The sequence below is a fragment of the Pelobates fuscus genome, chromosome 2 (assembly GCF_036172605.1).
Source record: "Pelobates fuscus isolate aPelFus1 chromosome 2, aPelFus1.pri, whole genome shotgun sequence".
NCBI lineage: Eukaryota > Metazoa > Chordata > Amphibia > Anura > Pelobatidae > Pelobates > Pelobates fuscus.
Window position 1 is genome coordinate 212,226,965 of NC_086318.1, and position 20,449 is coordinate 212,247,413.

Here is a 20,449-nt window from a genome sequence, read left to right on the forward strand (position 1 = left end):
CGGCCGGCCTTGCATGACCGGATAGACCGTGGGGAAGGGAGCCATCAGGCCGTCTGGATGGAGGAACAGCTAAGTCTCTACCTCTTTCGGAGGTAGAGACCGCAGGTACCCTGACAATTATGCGATTAAATAAAAACAATTAAAATCTTCCTAATTGTTTTGCTACACAACTAATTATTTAAATCAACTCATGCTGCCATATTGATGTCAATATGTGCTACTATCAGGTCTAATTCAGTTAGACCATAGGATCCCAGAACTCATTTTTTTAAATTAATGAAATTCTAGGCTCTTCAACTTATATGTTTATCCTGGTGACCCCCAAGAGTTTAAAAATAATTGTTCACTTTTTTTCTTCTTCTTCTATGTTTTTGTGCTTCTCTGTCTACTACGCTTTTAAGTACTCAAAGTGTTAATGTAGTGGCAAGTAGGTAGCTTGCACATGTGCATTGTACTTTTAAGGCTCATTAATTAATTTATTTGTTTTTGGTGGGGGGTGTTATTTTAGAGAAAATGTTACACAGATGGTAGGTTACATGAGGTATGGAGATCAAACAAAAGGAAAAATTGCCTGCCAGGGAAAAAATATTTGTTCTTCCCAAGATAAGGAACCAAATCTAGATAAGTAGTAGAGTGTTACACACTGGTATCAGTAGTACTGGAGGTCTGTGGTAGAGGTCCGCTAACTTCCAAGTATATCAACAAGTGAAGAGCCACTGTCTGCACAGAGTAGGGTGAACAAGGCCGAAACGTTGTATCCTTGTTTTGTAGTGCATTCCACAATAAAATTGCCTTGTACGCTGTGCAGCCTGCGTCTTTCTACTTAAGGCTCTAGACTAGTCACTGATGGCAGTAATATTATATTTATACATTCATTTATATTGTTTGTAAAACAATCATTTGAATAACCTAGAACAAATAAGAGAGTGATTTGGGATTTTGTTCATTGTAATGATAAAACTTTAGTTTATCTCCACCCATTGCAAATTGAAAATGAAAAAAATCTCTCACACTTTTAGTTTGCAGAAATGCTTATTTTATTTAACATATGGGAAAAAGAATTATGTGAACTACAATAAAATATAGGATATAACACCTTTATTTATTTTTTTAATTCTGTATGGGGTTGCCATGTAAACATGGCAGATATTATTGTGTGTGTTTGTCAAAAGACATCAAAAGTATGCCATTCATTTGTTATTGGTCAAAATAACTAGTATCATTCCCCAGGGCATGTTAAAGGCTGGACTCCTTTTATCTCCAACGATTTGCTGAAGTTGATTTCCAAAGGTTTGACTGTGCCTTTTGTAAGTTTGAGATTTTTAATACAACCCTTAAAACTCACATTGGTCGTCAGGCCAAATTGCTCCACCCCTTCTGCAAAGAAAACAGGAAAGTAAATAATGAATTTAATTGAATTTGCTTGCATTCATTTAATTCTGTAGATTCTAACTACATATTTTCAATAATTTAGATTTTTCTAATTACTAATTTGGCGTCAATAATCTTGTTAATATATCAGTAGTTAATGATACTTATTGCCATGATACGGCATTTCACTATATAAATATGAATTAATAACTATTATTTATGGCCATAGAGGATACATTTTCTGTTATAATTTCTTTAAGGGTTATGCATGGCTTGATTTCCAATTTCATTTACATTTAACAATCCATATTGAACATTGTCTCGATGACATTATCATAAAGTCCTTTAAACCATCAGCGTGTCATTGCAAAAATTAGTCATAAAAATATATAACTACCACGTTTAATCTCCCGCTAGCAAAATTGTACTCACCAGGATATCCTCCTACATAAACTGGATCATTAGTATCTGCAGATGTTGATGCAGCATTTGTGCTTGATGCTTCAACTTTGTTGTCATCAACTATCAACTCTAGGCGATATCTAATCTTGTTTGCCACCACTCTATGCCACTGCCCATTACATAAGCTACCTGGAGTCTCTGGTTCATAAGTGGCAGTAAATCGACCAGCACCATTATCTGCATGGAAAAGAAGCTGTAGGAAAGAGAATATAATTAACAAAGTCAAAGAATATGGATATAACAATTACAATGAAATGTCCAAGCAATAGCATGATAATATTATATTTGTTAGGTTCTATTTTTTTTTTAAATCTATAATCTTTATTAGTTAACATAATATACATACAATAAATGAAACAAGACAGACATGGAACTTAAATATACATTCCTTTGAGTCATAAGTAAAATAAGAAAAGAAGAATGAATAAATAAACTAACAACAGTAAGACAAAAGGACCGTGCGAGGAGAGAGACCCATGGGGGTTCAAAGGGGAACCTCAAAATTAAAAGAGGAAAGGAAAAATATCTAAATTAATGATTCCATTTAAAATAATAATACTAATAATTACTCTACAAATGCCTAGGGGAGAAGTTACCCATTATAAGTTCTCAACAGACTTTAACCAGTGTTTTAAGTTATCATATGAGGACGTTGACATGCCCATCTCCATTCTGATTCGAAAAATCCATTGTTCTTTAAATGCCCCCCAGCATGGAGCTAGAGCTGACTTCCAGTTTCTAAGCACTGTCATTTTGCAGCGGCCAAAAGATGTTGTTAGGTTCTATTTTAATATCAATCATAAGTTTTAGAGGGGATCAAGTCAGTTGATAATGTCCATAAAGTAGGCAATTCAATAATCTAACAAAGCTTTAGCATTATCTTTTTTAGACTTTTTCTGGAATAGATAGTTTAGTCTGTTGTAGATGTATGCCCGTGTTGCAGAGTTATGGAACCTAAACACACAGCTTGAAAAATCAAATACAAAATGTGGGTGTCATCAGTGATGTAATTTTTTTCCTATAGCTTTCAAGGATAAAAAATGGAGAATTAAAAGTCACAGAGAAGAAAATTTTCCTCCTGTTATTCCTGCTGCTTTTTTGCTCCACCATGCCACCACCCACACTTCTAGGTAAAAGAGGTCATTTAGCATCCATAATTTAGCTAAACAATGAAACCCTTAATATTGGAGACCAGACCCCAGCCCTCCATCTCTAGTATACCAAGATGGAGGAGTGGAGGTTGTTGGAGGAACACAACTGTTCAGCTTAATATAGACAGGAATTTGGAACCAATGGCTACGCAGGGCCACTTTTACTCTTAAATTGTCTTTTTAAATCTGTTACTCTAAAGAGGAAAACGGATCCAAAGTATAAAGTGAGCAAGCATGTTTATAAAAATTAAGTCAATCATATAATCACAATTCAATAGCTTTCATCCAGGAATAACAAGATGGGATAACAAAATAAAGACTGCTGCCTGGTCAATCAGAGCACCAATGTCATTGAAACAAAACAATTACATTTGTTCAGAATAAAAAGCAGTCATTTTGCTCTATCCTAACTTTTTTCTATTTATAATCGTTTGTGATAAGCTATGGTTTGGCAAGAAAATGAATTCTTGTGAGAAATATAGTAGTTACAAGGGAAGGAAGTGATGTGCAGATGTGATTAATATAATAAAGTTAAAGCATTAACAGTCAGGACTGTCTGAACTATATGTAAATCCAGACTCTCTTAAGCAAAATACAGATCGGCATAATCATTAGTAGAATGCCAACACCACCTACCTATAAATGTATCCTCACGATAATGTATATAACTTTGGGTTTTATTTGGAACTTTTTAAGCAAACGGTATAAGTTGTATAGGTGTTGATGTCGTAATGGTGAGTTGATTGTATTTTAAAAACTATTTTCAATTAATGTTGTTTTATATATATATATATTACAACTTTATGTCTCTGCATTCTATTCATGATTTTGCTGTTCATAGAGTGCCTGCCACAATACATATACCAAGCCTCAAACAATTCATGCAGAATGTGAGGGTCTGAATTGCCCTGGAGATTTATGGATGTGGAAAAATGCGGTATCTGGAGTAAACAAAACATAGGTCACCTAAACTAGTGGAACACTAGTAGGGGATGGCCTGCACTAAATGTCTGCTGCAAGCAGCTTTGAGATCATTCTACTAAACTAGTGTCACTAAGTGTCTACTAAACCGTCACTAAGCACTGGTTTACAAACATTTCCAAATCCCCTGACTCTAGGCTGTGGATGAAGTATGCTGCTTAGAGTCCTTCACTGCATTATCTTTAACACCCAATTGTTATATTCTATTTACGCATGTCTTCTTGACCCATTTAAAAATACATGTATACATGTGGAAAGTTTACAGAATTAAACACTAATGAAAAATGGGACCAATCACCATGAACTATTCTATGGACACGTTTGTTTAAGTGTGCTTTTTCTTCAGTAATGTGTAGATTCCTTGTTTCAATACTATGTGATTTTAAATGTTGCAATTATTCCTAATTTGACTTACTTTGCCATCAACCAGTTCAATGCCAAGCCCATCCATCTTTTTCCCACTGATTCCAAGCAAGACTCCTGTGGTTCGGACTGTGCGAAATTCCAGTTCTATTAATACATCCATGCCAACTTTATATGTTCCAACTGAAAAATAACATTTGAAAGTCTAAATTACACATAGCAAAGACCAAACATTATAGATATTGTCAAGCCAAAGTAGCTTTTGTAAATAACCCAGATGGTGGTAAGCTTGGTTCTACTTTGAATTTCCTGGTATTATTTTATTGTTCCTTGCTTGGCTGGTATTAGCCTGTATATTGTTTTAAATGTTGTAAGAAATAGGGGATTACTTTTATTACATTTAAACTCTTAATGCGCAAACTTAATTTGTTTGTTCAGTTTTGACAATGATAATGTCTGCATAATTGGTGCAGCTTAAAAAAAAAGTAATTTTAAATTAAATGAATGTGTTTGTCCTGATTTATACAGTACATAATATGTCTAGGATTTTAGTTTATTTTTGGTAGTTGCAGGTCACAAAATACAAGGAGTGAAATACAATTTCAATGTGGAGTGATTTTAGAATTTGGTATATTTTCTTTGTAAATTTAGTAACCATCAACGAGAACACAATTGCCACTAAAAGAAACATGTTTTATTTATTGTTTTCAGATTTTTAATACACACACATATAGCAACGTAATTTTAATGAATATTTTGTAAACCCGATATGTATGTTACGTCAGTACAAAAGCCCATATTGTGTTTAGATACATATTAAGAAAACAACTATACCCACAATGTATGCCTTTGCCACTATCCTGTGAAGATACAGCACCATATAATGAACCTGACTATTTCAGTTTTTACAGTGAGAATTGTGATATTTGGGATTGATGGGCCTATGTCTATTTTTTATTGTGCCTTACCATGCTGCACTTTTTTCACAAGTTTATGTCAAAATTTGTGGTAATTTTTTTGCATTCCTTACATACACATTACATTTTGAATCTGATATGTGCCACTGTGTTCAAACATCAAAATTATGCTCAGCAAACTCTTCTGAATAAAATATCATGCCTAGTGCATGCCTTTGGCATTATCTTGTGAAGTTACAGTGCCATATAAGAGACCTGACTATTTCAGTTTTTACAGTTAGAATTTTGATAGATGAATTTGATGGGCCTATTCTGCATATTTGTACATTGTAGCAGTTTAACAGTCAAAATAACCACAGAAATGCATACCATGTATGAAAGTAGACACCTTAAGTTACCGTATATACTCGAGTATAAGCCGAGTTTTTCAGCACATTTTTTGTGCTGAAAAACCCCAACTTGGCTTATACTCGAGTCAGTGTCTGTATTATGGCAATTTGCATTGCCATAATACAGACTGGGGCTGTGGGGGCTGCAGAGATCTTACTTACCTCTCCTGCAGCTCCTGTCAGCTCCCTTCTCCTCCGCGCCGGTCCGTTCAGCTCTTCTGTCAGCTCACAGTGTAAATCTCGCGAGAGCCGGGGGGTCATAGTGCGGCCGCGAGACTTACAGTGTGAGCTGACAGAAGAGCTGCACGGACCGGCGCGGAGGAGAAGGGAGCTGACAGGAGCTGCAGGAGAGGTAAGTAACAGCTCTGCCAGCCCCCCTTCTCCCCCCACTGAACTACCAATGCCACTGGACCACCAGGGAGTGAGAGCCCCCCTCCCTGGCCAGCTAGCAAGCAGGGAGGGGGGACAAAAATAAATAAATATAAATAATAAAATATTAATAATTAAAAAAATAATAATAGTACAAATAAAATAAAATAATACAAAATAATAATAAAAACAATATTAACATAATTAAAAAAATAATAATTAAATAAAATAGAAAATAATAAAAAAATATTAAAATAATTAAAAAAAAAAAAAATTGCCCACCCCCCACCAAGGCTCTGCAACACACACACACACACACACACATACTCATACACACACACACACACACACACTGCACTTATATACACACACACACTGCATTCATACACACTGCAGTCATACACATTCATACACACGCGCTGCACTCATACACACGCGCTGCACTCATACACACGCGCTGCACTCATACACACGCACAGCACTCATACACACGCACTGCATTCATACACGCACACTGCATTCATACACGCACACTGCATTCATACACACACACTGCATTCATACACACACACACTGCATTCATACACACACACTGCATTCATACACACACACTGCATTCATACACACACACTGCAAATAAATATTCAATTAATATATTTTTTTTAGGATCTAATTTTATTTAGAAATTTACCAGTAGCTGCTGCATTTCCCACCCTAGTCTTATACTCGAGTCAATAAGTTTTCCCAGTTTTTTGGGGTAAAATTAGGGGCCTCGGCTTATATTCGGGTCGGCTTATACTCGAGTATATACGGTATGTAATATGGTATATTATGAGCTTTATTTATATAGCAATTTAGCACCAATTTCTTTCAAAATTCATGGTATTATTTTATTTTCACATTTTTACAGAGATATCTTCTGAATACAGAATGACCCCCTTCGCACACCCTTGTACAATTTTTGTAAAAAAAAAAAAAACAACCTAATTTGTAACTTGACGATTAAGTTTTTTTAAGTTTTTGCTTTTTTAATGTCAAATAGCACATGGGTCTATGGTGCATTTTAGTAGTTCACATATTTAAATTAATCCCTGAATGCAATAACTTTTGGAAAAGTAGACACCATGATATATTGAGCTTTACTGAGGTGCCGATTGTTCACCATTTATTTCACAGTTTGAGGTATTAATTTAGATTTTTTTTACAAACTTAATCTTAATCTCATAGAAACATAGAAACATGGAATATAGAATGTGTCGACAGATAAGAACCATTCGGTCCATCAAATCTGCCCAATTTTTTAAATACTTTTATTAGTCCCTGGCCTTATCTTATAGTTAGGATAGCCTTATGCATATCCCACGCATGCTTAAACTCCTTTACTGTGTTAATCTCTACCACTTCAGCTGGAAGGCTACACCATGCATCAACTACCCTCTCAGTAAAGTAATACATCTCAATCTTAAAATTAAGTCTAAACTCAATCTTAAACATAACATAAATCTAATAATAAACCTAATACTAAACCAAGTAGTCATTCTAAACCTAAACTTAAAGGAACACTATAGTCACCTAAATTACTTTAGCAGATATAGTGTATAGATCATTCCCCTGCAATTTCACTGCTCAATTCACTGTCATTTAGGAGTTAAATCACTTTGTTTCTGTTTATGCAGCCCTAGCCACACTTCCCCTGGCTATGATTGACAGAGCCTGCATGAAAAAACAACAACTGGTTTCGCTTTCAAACAGATGTAATTTACCTTAAATAATTGTATCTCAATCTCTAAATTGAACTTTAATCACATACAGGAGGCTCTTGCGGGGTCTAGCAAGCTATTAACATAGCAGGGGATAAGAAAATCTTAATTAAACAGAACTTGCAATTAAGAGAGCCTAAATAGGGCTCTCTTTACAGGAAGTGTTTATGGAAGGCTATGCAAGTCACATGCAGGGAGGTGTGACTAGGGCTCATAAACAAAGGGGGTTTAACTCCTAAATGGCAGAGGATTGAGCAGTGAGGCTGCAGGGGCATGTTCTGGACACCAAAACTGCTTCATTAAGCTAAAGTTGTTCAGGTGACTATAGTGTCCCTTTAATTTTAATCCATAATCATAATTCTTAATTTAATCCTAATCTCAAGGGTTTCCCTTTGCTCATATCATTACTGATATTAGCAAAGTGAGTTCCAAGTTAAACAGAGTAGTATCTTGCTGCCATCTACTGGCTATTTCCAGTATGACAGTCATTTAAAATTACATTGAAAATTGTATGTTCAATGCATTGCAATCAGTGCTGGACAATTGACACGGCACAGCATCAATTAAAATGGCATTAGGGCACATAGGTAGACCCTCCAGATGCTGGGGGTATCCTGAACACCAGATCCAGTGAAAGAATTGCTTTGAATGCTGGAAACAGAGCATTTGTCAGTCTGGAAACCTAATTCTTGCCCCAGCTGACAGACACGGGAGCAACAAGAATTAAATGATGCCTAGTGTTGCCAGTTACCTGCAGGGAAATAGTCTATTACACACAATCACAGATTTATAGATACACACACAGATACACACACACACAATCACAGACCCCCACACACATACAATCACATACATACAAAAACAATCAGAGACCCACACACACATACAATCACAGACCTATACACACAGTTACAAATATTCCCACACACAATCACAGACCCAGACACAATCACATACATTCAAGCACATACACACAAAGTCACTGACAAATTAGCTGAAGCTTACCTGGCACTGAAGACTGAGAGCCATTTCGAGTACTGCTTGAGTGCGGGGGCGGAGCTTGCATCCGGGGGTCTGACTTATGTGTGGGAGGAGGAGCTTGGACACGGAATTGCCGAAAATTGTGAAGGGAGCCTCACAGTGCTTCCTTTCGGCCACCAGCACCCTAAACGCGGCTGCTGCATCCCCCTAAACGCGGCTGCTGCAGCCCCCAGCACCCCATTCATTAATCGCCTCAGACTGACACAGGCTGTCACAGTCCGAGGGGAAATTGATTTATTTATTTTTTAGAGCTGTCTGCCTGGGTGGACCAGTCCAGTCCCTCTACACCCAGACTGCAACCGGGCCGCACTGCTAGCGGTCCTGGGCCGCGGGTTAGATACCCCTGGTGTATCCTATTATACTTATCTGAGATCTATTTTTTTATTTAAACTTTGTTTCATTTGAGCTTTGTTCATCACAAAAACAGTTATTCACTAAAGTGAGAATTCAAGTTAAGGTCAAAGTAACAAAACTAGAAAGTTTAGTTGACATTTTGAATTCACTTTAAATTCTCGGTTTATCACATCTTATATTTTCTATAAATGACTTTTAGTTTATGGTGACTCAATACAAATCAATTACCTGTCTTTGCAAATCCTGTGCCACTGAAATATGTTCCTTTCTGTGGATTGGCAAAGCATGAGCCAACATTAAAGCTAGATGTTGGATTCCCCAGATCTGTAGAACCTTCCAACATTCTAAAATTACGAATACAACCATCAATGCTATATAATACCTGCAAAGTATAAAACGGTTTTAGTTAGGAACATTCATACCACATTTATAGTACAAATACCTTATTTGAAAGTAGCACATACTTCTTAGTTGACATAACTTCATACTCTGTATTATTAAAAAATACTTTCAGGAAGCCATTTTGTGAATAATTCACATTAAGATTTACCACATTTTATGTATTTAATCCAGTTTATTCCAGTATCACTTAAATAGTGGTAACAAAGGAAACAGGAGACACATTTCAGCAAAAGCTGTCTTATGACTTTTCTTCTACTAACAGTGGTAACATCTTACTTATACTTTTTTTATAATCTTCATTTTTGTGGGTTATTGCAGTTGTTACAACACAATATGTGGATAATCGAGTACATAAAAAAGAAACCGTGATATTAGTATCGACAGATTATACACGTAGCTGACATTTACTGGCCCAATGCTAAATTAGAAGGTCTAGATCTTGAGCTGAGCGTGCAATGGAAACGTTCCTGGGCATAAAGAGAGCGTTGCACGCACTTATAAGGGGAAGGGGAAGGAGGGTAGTAACTTAACGGGGACATAAACCAATAGCCTATGGAGCCATGGTATAGAAATTAAAAGTCAATAGTAAACTATGAACTTAAACCAAGGGACATGAGAAAAATAAGACACAGGTAAACGCGGCTGTGGGTATCAGGTTGGAAATGTAGTTGCCTTCTGCGCTCCCCCTCTAGGTACAAAGGGAGTTATTCCTGCAACAGTCCAAGATGGATGAGTTTCCATCAATGCCGCATTCGCCGGCAGGCCAAGAGACTGGAGGAAGGCTGGAGCCTCTACGAGGTGTGATATCAGGTGGGTCTTGCAGGCCTTGTCTGCCATCAATCAGTGTGGGCCTCATTTATAGGGGATGGAATGCTCATGGAGCAGCTGAGTAAATTGTCGGAAGGACCTCTGCCACACCAGTGTATGCCTCGAAAAGTCCCTGTATAGTGTTAGGTGTGCACTTTCAAAGAACACTGTGGGAGACCCTCTTGCGGCCCTATGATGGCCCTGCAATCCCAGTCCCTTTCAGGTTTAAGCAGTGCATCGCTTGTTGTGTCTTGACGTGCTTTTGTAGCCCTAGTGAGGTGGAAGCAGGAGTCGATCACAAACTGTTTTGCCTGTTTAGGTGGCAGTAAAGTTGCAATAAGCCTCCGGCAGTAGTGGGCACTCCTTGAAGTCTCAGGTTGTGTGCCTTAGCTCTGTCCTCCAAGCTGGCTATTTGTGCTTGTTGGTCTGCACGTTGCTTTTGCAGCACTCCCAGTGCAGCATCAGTGGCTGTTTGTGCCAGTCTGGTGCCCCCATACCTTCCTCCACTCGATTGGTAAGTGCAGAGACTTCCTCTCTGTACAGTGCCATGTCTGAATTGAACATAGCCTTAATGTCCAACATCAATGCCTTGATGTCAGCCTTGGTGGATGGAGCAGAGTCTCCCAGCTCCAGAGCTGTCTGTGGCACAGGTCGTGCCTGAGATAGGGCTGGTCTGTCAGCCGTGAGGCTGTCGTCATCCAACTAAGTGGAGGTATAGGCCTCATCAGGCACCATCTTGGATGCTTCAGGCCGTGGGGTGGTGCACAGAAAAACCCCAATACCGCTGGAGCCCAAGCCAGGATTTGCCTGTTGTTTCTTGTTTTTCTTCCCCATAGTGTGGGATGTTTGGATGTCCCCTCCGCCGTGTTGTTTAGGGTAAAAGTACAGAGCTGCTGTGATGTGCCTCTTGCTCGAACGGGCACTGGCTCCCAACATCTTACTTATAATTAATATACTTTCTTGATATACAAGTTGTATAGAAGACTAAATTATTATTGAAATGATATGCTTATAAATACATCTGAATGTATTCCCGTAGGCATTTCCTATTCATGGATTTTACATGATAATTCTGACACATCAGCTAAATTAAAACTACAACTAGGTTACATATATCTAAAATACAATTGGGATATCATTAGAATTTTTGGTCTCAGGCCCATTTATGTTGTATATTGCAATATTTTGCAAAGGAAAGGGTACATATTATTAAAAATATAGTGGACAGTGTGATTGGAGCTGCTTTGCTTTAGGAATTATTGTCTGTCATATGGTTGTTATAGACCTAGGGATTTATTCATTAAATAGTGAGACGTGGTGACTTGACAACTGACATATGAGATTTAAGATGAAAGGTTGGGGAAAAAATCTATGATCTATGATTCAACTGACTTGTGAGATTATTATCAACAATGTATATATTTGGCTAAATTTACAAATCAGTTGTAAATTGACAACATTGCTTAACACCTTATTAACAATTTCTGCTGCTCAGACTTCTTATAAAGTCTATGACCATGCAATAAGCTTCAGCTTTTTCAGAGTTTTAAATGGTCAAAGAGAGAGGCTTTACACTTTAGGGGGTTTGATTGAAAATCAGAACAAGATCAAAATATCTTATTTACACAGACTAATTTCCAGAAACCAATTTTTATATTATATACGTAGTTTATAGTTATTTGTATTACTATGAAACATCATTCCAGACAGGGAAGCATTAGGGAGCTAGTGTACATGTGCGGCAATTGCTGCACTGTGCCAATCTGCATCTTATTATAGGAATGGATTATATCAGTGCATCTGTATCTTAGTCCACTGAGTTGACATTGAAGGGAAGAGAACCTTGTGGCGACGTCTTGATGCAGACTGTAAAAATGCCATATTTCATTTCTGCAATGACCACACCACGAAAAGCCTCTAGTGGCTGTCTGAGAAAAGCCGTGTTTAATGTTATCAGCTTGCAGTGGTATCATCAGCTGCAGTGGTTCTGGTGCTTCAAGTGTCTCTTCAATTCTTACATTAACAAAATCTCTGCATAGAGGTAAAGTTTGTAAGGAACCGTTTGCTGAAAATAAGGGCAGTATTTTTTCTCTATAATTTGAATCATTCTGTGCTTAATGAATAACAAGCAAATTCATTTAAACAGCATTATATGAGTTATTTGGTCTTTGAAAAGTATTTAAGTCTATTTTAATAAATCATCTGAACGGACCCCTGTGTAGAAAAGTAAAATTACAAAAATAGCATTTCAAGCAAATTCCACTAAAAAAGGAATCTGACCTACAGCATGCTCAACATAAAATAGAGGAAATGATCTGAGCAGATTTTGTCCTTACCGGTCCAATTCTTTTGGTAGTATAATTAACAGGCAGCCCTCCAACATAAAGCATTCCGACCACATCCAGGATGTCTGCTTTCTTTGGGCTGGTAGTGCTGTTTGAAAAGCTGTCAACATACAGGAACCCTTTCTGCTTCGTCCTAAATATATTTATCTGAGAGAAAAAAAACAGTTTGGTAAACAATGGTTAGTGGAATTTGAATGCATATTGCCTGTAAAAATTAGATGAAGAAGGAATATTTTCCTACATAAGCAAAATTGTTATATTTGAAATGATCTGTTAAAAAAAAATAACTTGCAGGGATTTGTTAGCTTGGATACATATGGTTTATCTTGGGATACAGTTGAACTTTTTGCCATTTGCCATTTTTCGCTGTAGTCAAGCTCAAAATTACTTTCCCATGATTCTTTCTTACACAATACCAAAAAATTAAACATAAAAAATAATACAAGGGGATCTTAAGCAACACTGAAGATAACTTACTCAGTTTAAGGGGAATGTGTAGGCACTGTAACTGCTTAACCTCATTGTAGTACCCTGGCACCATCATTCCATTCAATGTTAATGTGTTTTTAATGTTTTGATGCTATGAGGAAGAATTAGCATGAGCAGCAACAAGTGGCTGTGATTGGCTGAGAGTGTCAGCTGACTGAATGGCTTGAAGGAAGTGTGTAATTTCTTCCTTTGACTTACTTTTAGTGGGGATTGGGCTATGGAAAGTTAAAAACCCTCATTCAGTGTTAAAATGCTTAAAAACGGTGTAACTGGCGATGGAAAACGAGTGTTAGGGAACACAATGAGATGAAATGGTTATGGTGCCTCTAGTATCCATTTAAATAATGCAGCTTTACAGTGGTATATAATATACAAGAGTGAATAAAGCAACATTTCTTTCTTTCAAGCTCATTTGTTCCGTTCCATGATTTTCATTCTGTGATGGCATCTACTCCTACCCTCTCCCAATATTTTACATCTATTTTGCTACTGTGTTTCCTTATATTCCTCTCCACATGGCGATGATGTCACTCAGCATGTGTCACATTACAATTTAATTAAAAAGAAACTCTGTCATAAATAAAAACATCTGTGGGGCGAGGCATGATGTCCAAGATAGCGGGATAAAAAAAATTGTGCTCAAATTAAGTACTTTACATAATTAATCCAGCTACCGGAGGTCCTAAGCTGTTAGAGGAACTATACTTTCACCCAGTACAACGCACTAAGCTGGTCTGGGATGTCCTGCCGAGCAGTATTCCTGTCCGAATTTGAGGCCTATTGATCCAGCTACACCAGTGGAGTGGAAAAGTAAGCATCTTGAGGCCACATCTTGCTGCCCCACTACCCCTCCCCCCCCTTATGGAATGGTGGTGGCAGGGCCGTTTGAAGGAATTTGGGGGCCCCAAGCAAAATGGACATGGAGGCCCCTCCCAACCCCCCAACCCCCACACGCATGCAAAGCCTACAGCAACCACAGCATAGCCATACAGTTTAAGTTCACCCACACTTTATATAAATAAAAAAGGTTTACAGTGCAAATATTGCTTAGAGCTCTGCCCTGCCCTGCCCCTTAGTAGTCTTTCCTCTCCCCCCACACTCCCTTACCAGTCTCTTCTCACCCCCCGTATTCTCCTACCCCCCTCCCTGTGTTCTCCTCATCTCTGCTTCTCCTCATCCCCCACCCTATGTTCTCCTCATCTCCACACCTCCCCATTCCCTGTGTTTTCCTCATCTCCTCACCCCCCTCTCCCTGTGTCCTTCTTACTCCCCCCTCCCTGTGTCCTTCTTACTTCCCCTCACCCTCCCTGTGTCCTTCTTACTCCCCTCCTCCCTCCCTGTGTTCTTTTTACTTCCCCCTCCCCCTCCCTATGTTTTTTTTTACTCCCTCCCTCCCCCTCCCTATGTTCTTTTTAACCCCCCCCCCTCCCTCCCTCCCTCCCTATGTTCTTTTCACCTCCCCTTCTTTGGCTGCAGCGTGGCCTAGCGCCTCTTCCTCCTGTCAGTCCGGCCAGGTACCGTGCGGTACAGGAGATTCAGTTTCCTGTTCCCGACAGGACTGAAAGGAAGTGAGCACTCAGTGTGCACTTCCTGTCAGTCCGGCCAGGAACAGGAAACTGAATCTCCTGTACCGCGCGGTACCCGACTGGACTGACAGCCAGGAGGAAGAGAAGATCAGCCACGCTACAGCCAGAGAAGGGGAGGTGATGAGGAGGAGAGCTGCAGCCGCCTGAGGCTCTCTATAGAGCGCTCAGGTGGCTGCAGCCTTATAGGAAGCGCCGGCTCTGCTTGGGGCCCCAAGCAGTTGCTTGGTTTGCCTGTCTGCTAGCGACGGGCCTGGGAGGTGGATACCTTTTTGGAAAAGTGCAACTGGTAGTACACCTGAGTTAGTCTGTTTTTAGGTTACCTAGCTTCTATTTCACATCTCAATATTGTTAGTTCTCTATAACTCTTATGTTGCTCTTAATGTGTGATAGCCTGTGCCATTACACTTTATTGTTATCTACTCATGTTAACCTAGCTTGACTTATATAACCTGTAAAATGTCCAGATATCTCAAATGCCATGATAATGCTTTAACTATGTCTGTTCTGCCAGTGCTTGTTACTGTTATTGTGGCACTACAAGCGTGTATGTACTCGTATGTACAACAACAAAAAAGAAAAGAAAGAAAAACATGTTTGTTTAGCTATAGTGCCCCCTCTAAGACTAAAATAAAAAATCTTTACTACCTTTTCATCCTTCACTGTGCCATTCTCACTATGGCACCCCTTGCTAACATCATCATTAGCAATGATCTCATCCCAGGGGCATACCAGGAGCAATTGGCATCCGGGGTGGATCCTATATTTGTTCCCCCCATAATCCCCTCCAACTTCAACATTTAAAAAACACCTGCACATTTTTTAAATGTATTTAGCACTGAGCAGTGTTTGTATATTTTTTAATGTAAGCATGTTTTTGTATGGACTATGTGTGAGTGAATGTACGAGTGTGTTTGCACGTATTGGCATTTGAATGCAGGCATGCATTTTTCTGCAGTGTGGTTTTTGAATATGGTGGTGTGTTTTTATGTAGTGTTGACATTTGGATGCAGGGTTGTATTTGTGTGTAGTGTAGGCAAAATGCACATATACACATATACACACACTGGCACACATACAGATACAAAGACACATAGGTACACATGACACACTGATAAGTATAGACATACAGATACAAACACACATACAGACACAAACACACACATACACACACACACACATACAGACAAACATATACAGATACACAAAAACTCTGATACAAACAGAGACACACAAACAGATACACAGATACTCATATACCAACACACATACCTATGCACAGACATACAGATACACAGACACACATGTATAAGTGTGTGTATGTGTGTGTTTGTATAGTGTATGTAGTGTGTGTCTGTATAGTGAATGCAGTGTGTTTGCATGGTGAATGCAGTGTGTGTGCTTGTATAGTGGATGCAGTGAATGTGCTTGTATAGTGAATGCAGTGTGTGTGCTTGTATAGTGGATGCAATGTGTGTGCTTGGGATACAGTGTGTATTGTATGCAGTGTGTGTGTGTGTGTGTGTGTGTGTGTGCATGGTATGCAGTGTGTGTGTTTAGTCTATGTAGTGTGTGTATAGTGTATGTAGTGTGTGTATAGTGTATGCAGATTATGCGTATAGTGTATGCAGTGTGTGTATAGTGTATGCAGCTTGTGTGTATTGTGTGTGTGCAGTACATGCAGATGCAGTGTGTGTGTTGTGTGGAATAAGTGCTAGGAAAGTGAGCAGTGTGTACTGTTTGCGTCCCCCCCCCCTCCCTGACTCTTACCTGGGCACTCCCCCCTTCCTTACACTTACCTGCCCCCACCCGAATCTTACCTGGGTTCACCCCTTCCTCTCTGACTCTTACCTGGGTCCCCCCCACCTCCCTGACACCTGGGGTCCGATGGCACACTACATTCCCTGGTGGTCCGGTGGCACAGCACAGTTGTCCAGAGAAGAGGGGCCCAGGACTCTCCACGCTCGTTTCACATCCAGCAGCAGCAGGTACTCTGTTCTCACGATCCGCAAGAGCGAGAACAGAGGACCTGCTGCTGCTGGATGTGAAACGAGCATGGAGACTCTTGCAAGTGACCCGGTCCCTTTACATAGGACACAGGGGTGGCAAAATGCTCCCCCTGTGAACGTGCGCCCCGGTCACCTCCCTAGTAAGTGGCATCAGGGGACTGACCACCCCCTTCGCCCCCCCCCCCCTCCTGCCCCTTAGTACGCCACTGTCTCATCCAATTTGATGATTCTCCACAGAGAAGCTTTGGGGACCTATTGCACATGCACAGCAACAGCAGATCTGTGTCAGTCAAACTATCACATATGATCTAATATATATTATCATTCAAATCATGCTTAAATTTAACTTTCTGTCACATTTAAATCAAATAGAATTGAGAGACAATCTTTAAAAAATAAATAAAAGTGCAAATTAAAAACTAATGCTGTTTGTCTGTTATACTTATTTTAATTATCACCAGTACATACCTTATGCCATTCTCCATCATTAATTTTAAGAGGAATAAATGTGCTGGTGTCTCCATTTCCAAGGTCATACCTAAAGTGAACCATTCCTTCTTTTATCTGAATTGTAGCAAAATCGGCATGGTTTATGCGAGCCATGTAGAAAACTAGCCCTGATTCTGCCGTTGTACGAAGTTCAAGTTCAATTGACAAGCTGTAAAAGAAGAACACAAAGATACAATTAATATGGCCACATGTTTGAATGTTGTCAGATTCCTAAAACAGAATCTTCATCTTTCCACTGGATGATTAAGCCACCTTATGTAAATGGGTTAAGGTATACAAGGTATGAGAGTTACTCTCTAGATTCTACACAGACACTATACTTTGACTTTGGTTTGCTAATTTTTATTCTATAATTCTTTAAAACACATATTTGTATATATTATTATTATTATTTGTGTATATTATATTTTTGATATTTCCCATGTAACACAAAAAAAAACAAGAAAAACTGTGATTTTAATATTTGAGAATCCTTGACTTTGCAGTCAGAGTGAAGCTTCTGATTAGTAATTGTTTAACAAATGCCCTAAAATCTTTAGAGGAAATTTATTTTTAATTGTATGTGTATATGCATATATTCTCAAAACTGACTGTCTTCTGTTTAGTGCACATATAAATATGTTTGTAGACTACATTGTAAATATTATATGAACCCACTGGAGAATTTCTTGTAAATGTGTATATTTGAAATATTGCTTTCTTTTGACTAAATAATTAGCAATTATTCTATGGCATATTGTGTTGCCTTCCTATTTTCCTTTATATAGGATGTCAGCAATACTGTGCCTAGGGATGTACTAGATATCAATCTGTACCTTTATAGAAGACAATGCCATGATTAAAAATAGAACTTAATCTGGTATGTGACTTACGTGTTCTTCACTTTGGTATCATCAAAGGCAAATGCAACATGGCTGTTCTTGGAAAGACCAAACTGTTTCCCACCTGTCAAGGTAACTGGTTGTACATCAGCTACACACACACCCTAAAGACAGGAGGACAAGTGTTACCTACAACTCTAAATAAATAGAAATAATGGCTACACAGAGGACTCTGTGTTAAAGTAAAACTAAGGAAGAATGTAAATTTAGTTTTTTCCTCTGAAAACCACATTTCACCAGATTTAGAAACAACCCATTAATTTATATACAAATATGTAAATGTACCTTTCATATAACAGAATTATGTCTAAATTAGGATAAATGTATTTAAAAAGGTGTTGCAGAACCAACATTATAAATAGGACTACTTAATAAATTAACTTTTTCATATTGTGAAATAAACTGATTCAAATTTAATAAAATTAAATTGTAAAATTCAGCCAAAATGGGCTTTTCTCTCAAACAGGGTAATGGCCTTACAACCTCAGATCCATTTTCCTTTATGCATCAATATGTTCATCTCTGTGTCCTTCCATTTTTAGAAAGCTTAACTTTCAGATTATTATAAGGATGAGAGATAACCAAATGATGAAAATAAGAATGTTAAATATTTTTAAAAACTCAAAGTTTATAGGTTATTGAGACACATTTTCTGAATTCAGATTTTTAGGCTTAGTGAGCTAAATGCTGTGCCCGTGTCTACTGGATCTACTGGTCTAGATAGAATCCAATCATTTAATAACAGTTTTCATGTCCACTGTTCTTCCTACTTAGCACACCAATGCTGAAGAAATGTAAATATTTGGAAATTCACTGCTAAAAATTCAATCAAAATGCAATAGTAAAGATTTATGTGAAACAGTAGGAGAGGGCAAGATACCGTTGTGGCATGGGGATCAGAAATGTTGGCATTCTTCAGTTCTGTGGTGTCAGGCTCCTAGGATACCGCAAATAAAAGGAGGCAAAGCATTTGTTAGAATAAGCGGACTACATTTCAGCCATGTTCATGACACATCTAGCCATAGCAAACATATAAAACAGCAGCATGCATTACTAGCCAATACTGTACAGTGACAGTAACATAAGCACACTTCACCTTAAATGGCATTATGCAAGAACACTGCCAATCAATACAACTATTACATGTATTGGAAATGTGTGTGTGTATGTATGTATGTATGTATGTATGTATGTATATATGTATATATGTATGTGTATGTATGTATATATATATATATATATATATATATATATATATATATGTATATTATTCTCAATTTGGATTGGATTATTTGTATATATATATATGTGTGTGTGCAGGAACAACTAATCCAATCCTTCTAATCTTCTAAGTGACCCTTAATTATTTTATCTCAACATCTACTGTGCTACAAGTACAATGCATATACTAATTTGTAATAATGGAATATAATTGTTACTTTCTGTATAATTTTTTTTTTATTAAAAAAAAAAAAGGACCACATCTGTCATTGTACAGTATTTTTAAGTATAATTTACCATTTTGAGAGGGCAATGACAGAGTTAAATAAAAAAAAATAAGACTTATGAGCACACTCACAGATCCAGACATCATCATCTGAGCCAGAAAAGAGTATTGTGGGCTTCGCAATGGTCCCTATGGATTCATGACTGTTTCTTTTTAGATAATAGCACATTGATGAAACTCAATTATATTATCAACTCAAAAGTATGAAACTATTGTATTCCTTACCTGACTAAGCTACAAAGACATGAGACATGCAATCGTTTTATTGTAGTATATACATAAGTACAAGTCCCTCTAACCTATATAGAGGGATTAATAAAGGGACACAAAATATAGATATCCAGATTACAAAGGAAAAGATAAACAAATAACTACTTGGAGGTAGTAATTTATAAAATAATTAAAATTAGAGCACACTCTCTATAGACTGTTATTAAATAAGTATTAGATTATATCCCTCAGTTTATAGAGAGTGTGGTCTAATTTTTATCATACTTAGCATTTGTTCAAATACATTTTATAGTTCTTTATTGTTCTTTTCCTTTATATTCTGTTTATTTATATATTTTTCCATTTATTAGCCCCTCTATTTAAGTCAGGTAGTTTAATAGAGCCAAAAATATTGTCTCTGTTAATTATGTGAAGTATTTATTGTAGTACTGTATATGTTTCTGGGTATTCTTATGGAAAATCAATTAAAGCAGGACCAATCAACTATTTTACTGTCAAACCAAGTAGAAATGATATTGCAATTCAGT

At 37.8% G+C, this 20,449-nt stretch overlaps 1 protein-coding gene across 10 annotated transcripts in view; it reads right to left on the bottom strand.

The window, feature by feature from the left end:
• Positions 1-1,019: 1,019 nt before the first annotated feature.
• The window catches only part of LAMA2 (laminin subunit alpha 2), a 767,184-nt gene continuing 747,754 nt past the window's right edge, over positions 1,020-20,449 (bottom strand). For 9 of the 10 annotated variants that reach the window (XM_063443147.1, XM_063443149.1, XM_063443146.1 and 6 more), the window contains 8 exons: positions 19,065-19,121; positions 18,176-18,288; positions 17,262-17,451; positions 12,704-12,859; positions 9,387-9,540; positions 4,381-4,511; positions 1,804-2,026; positions 1,020-1,377 (listed from right to left, as the gene is read on the bottom strand). In XM_063443147.1, coding sequence (XP_063299217.1) covers positions 1,220-1,377; positions 1,804-2,026; positions 4,381-4,511; positions 9,387-9,540; positions 12,704-12,859; positions 17,262-17,451; positions 18,176-18,288; positions 19,065-19,121 — 1,182 coding nt within the window. In that variant the 3' untranslated portion in view covers positions 1,020-1,219. The remainder of the gene's footprint in view (positions 1,378-1,803; positions 2,027-4,380; positions 4,512-9,386; positions 9,541-12,703; positions 12,860-17,261; positions 17,452-18,175; positions 18,289-19,064; positions 19,122-20,449) is intronic. The other variant, XM_063443148.1, reaches the window with a different exon arrangement.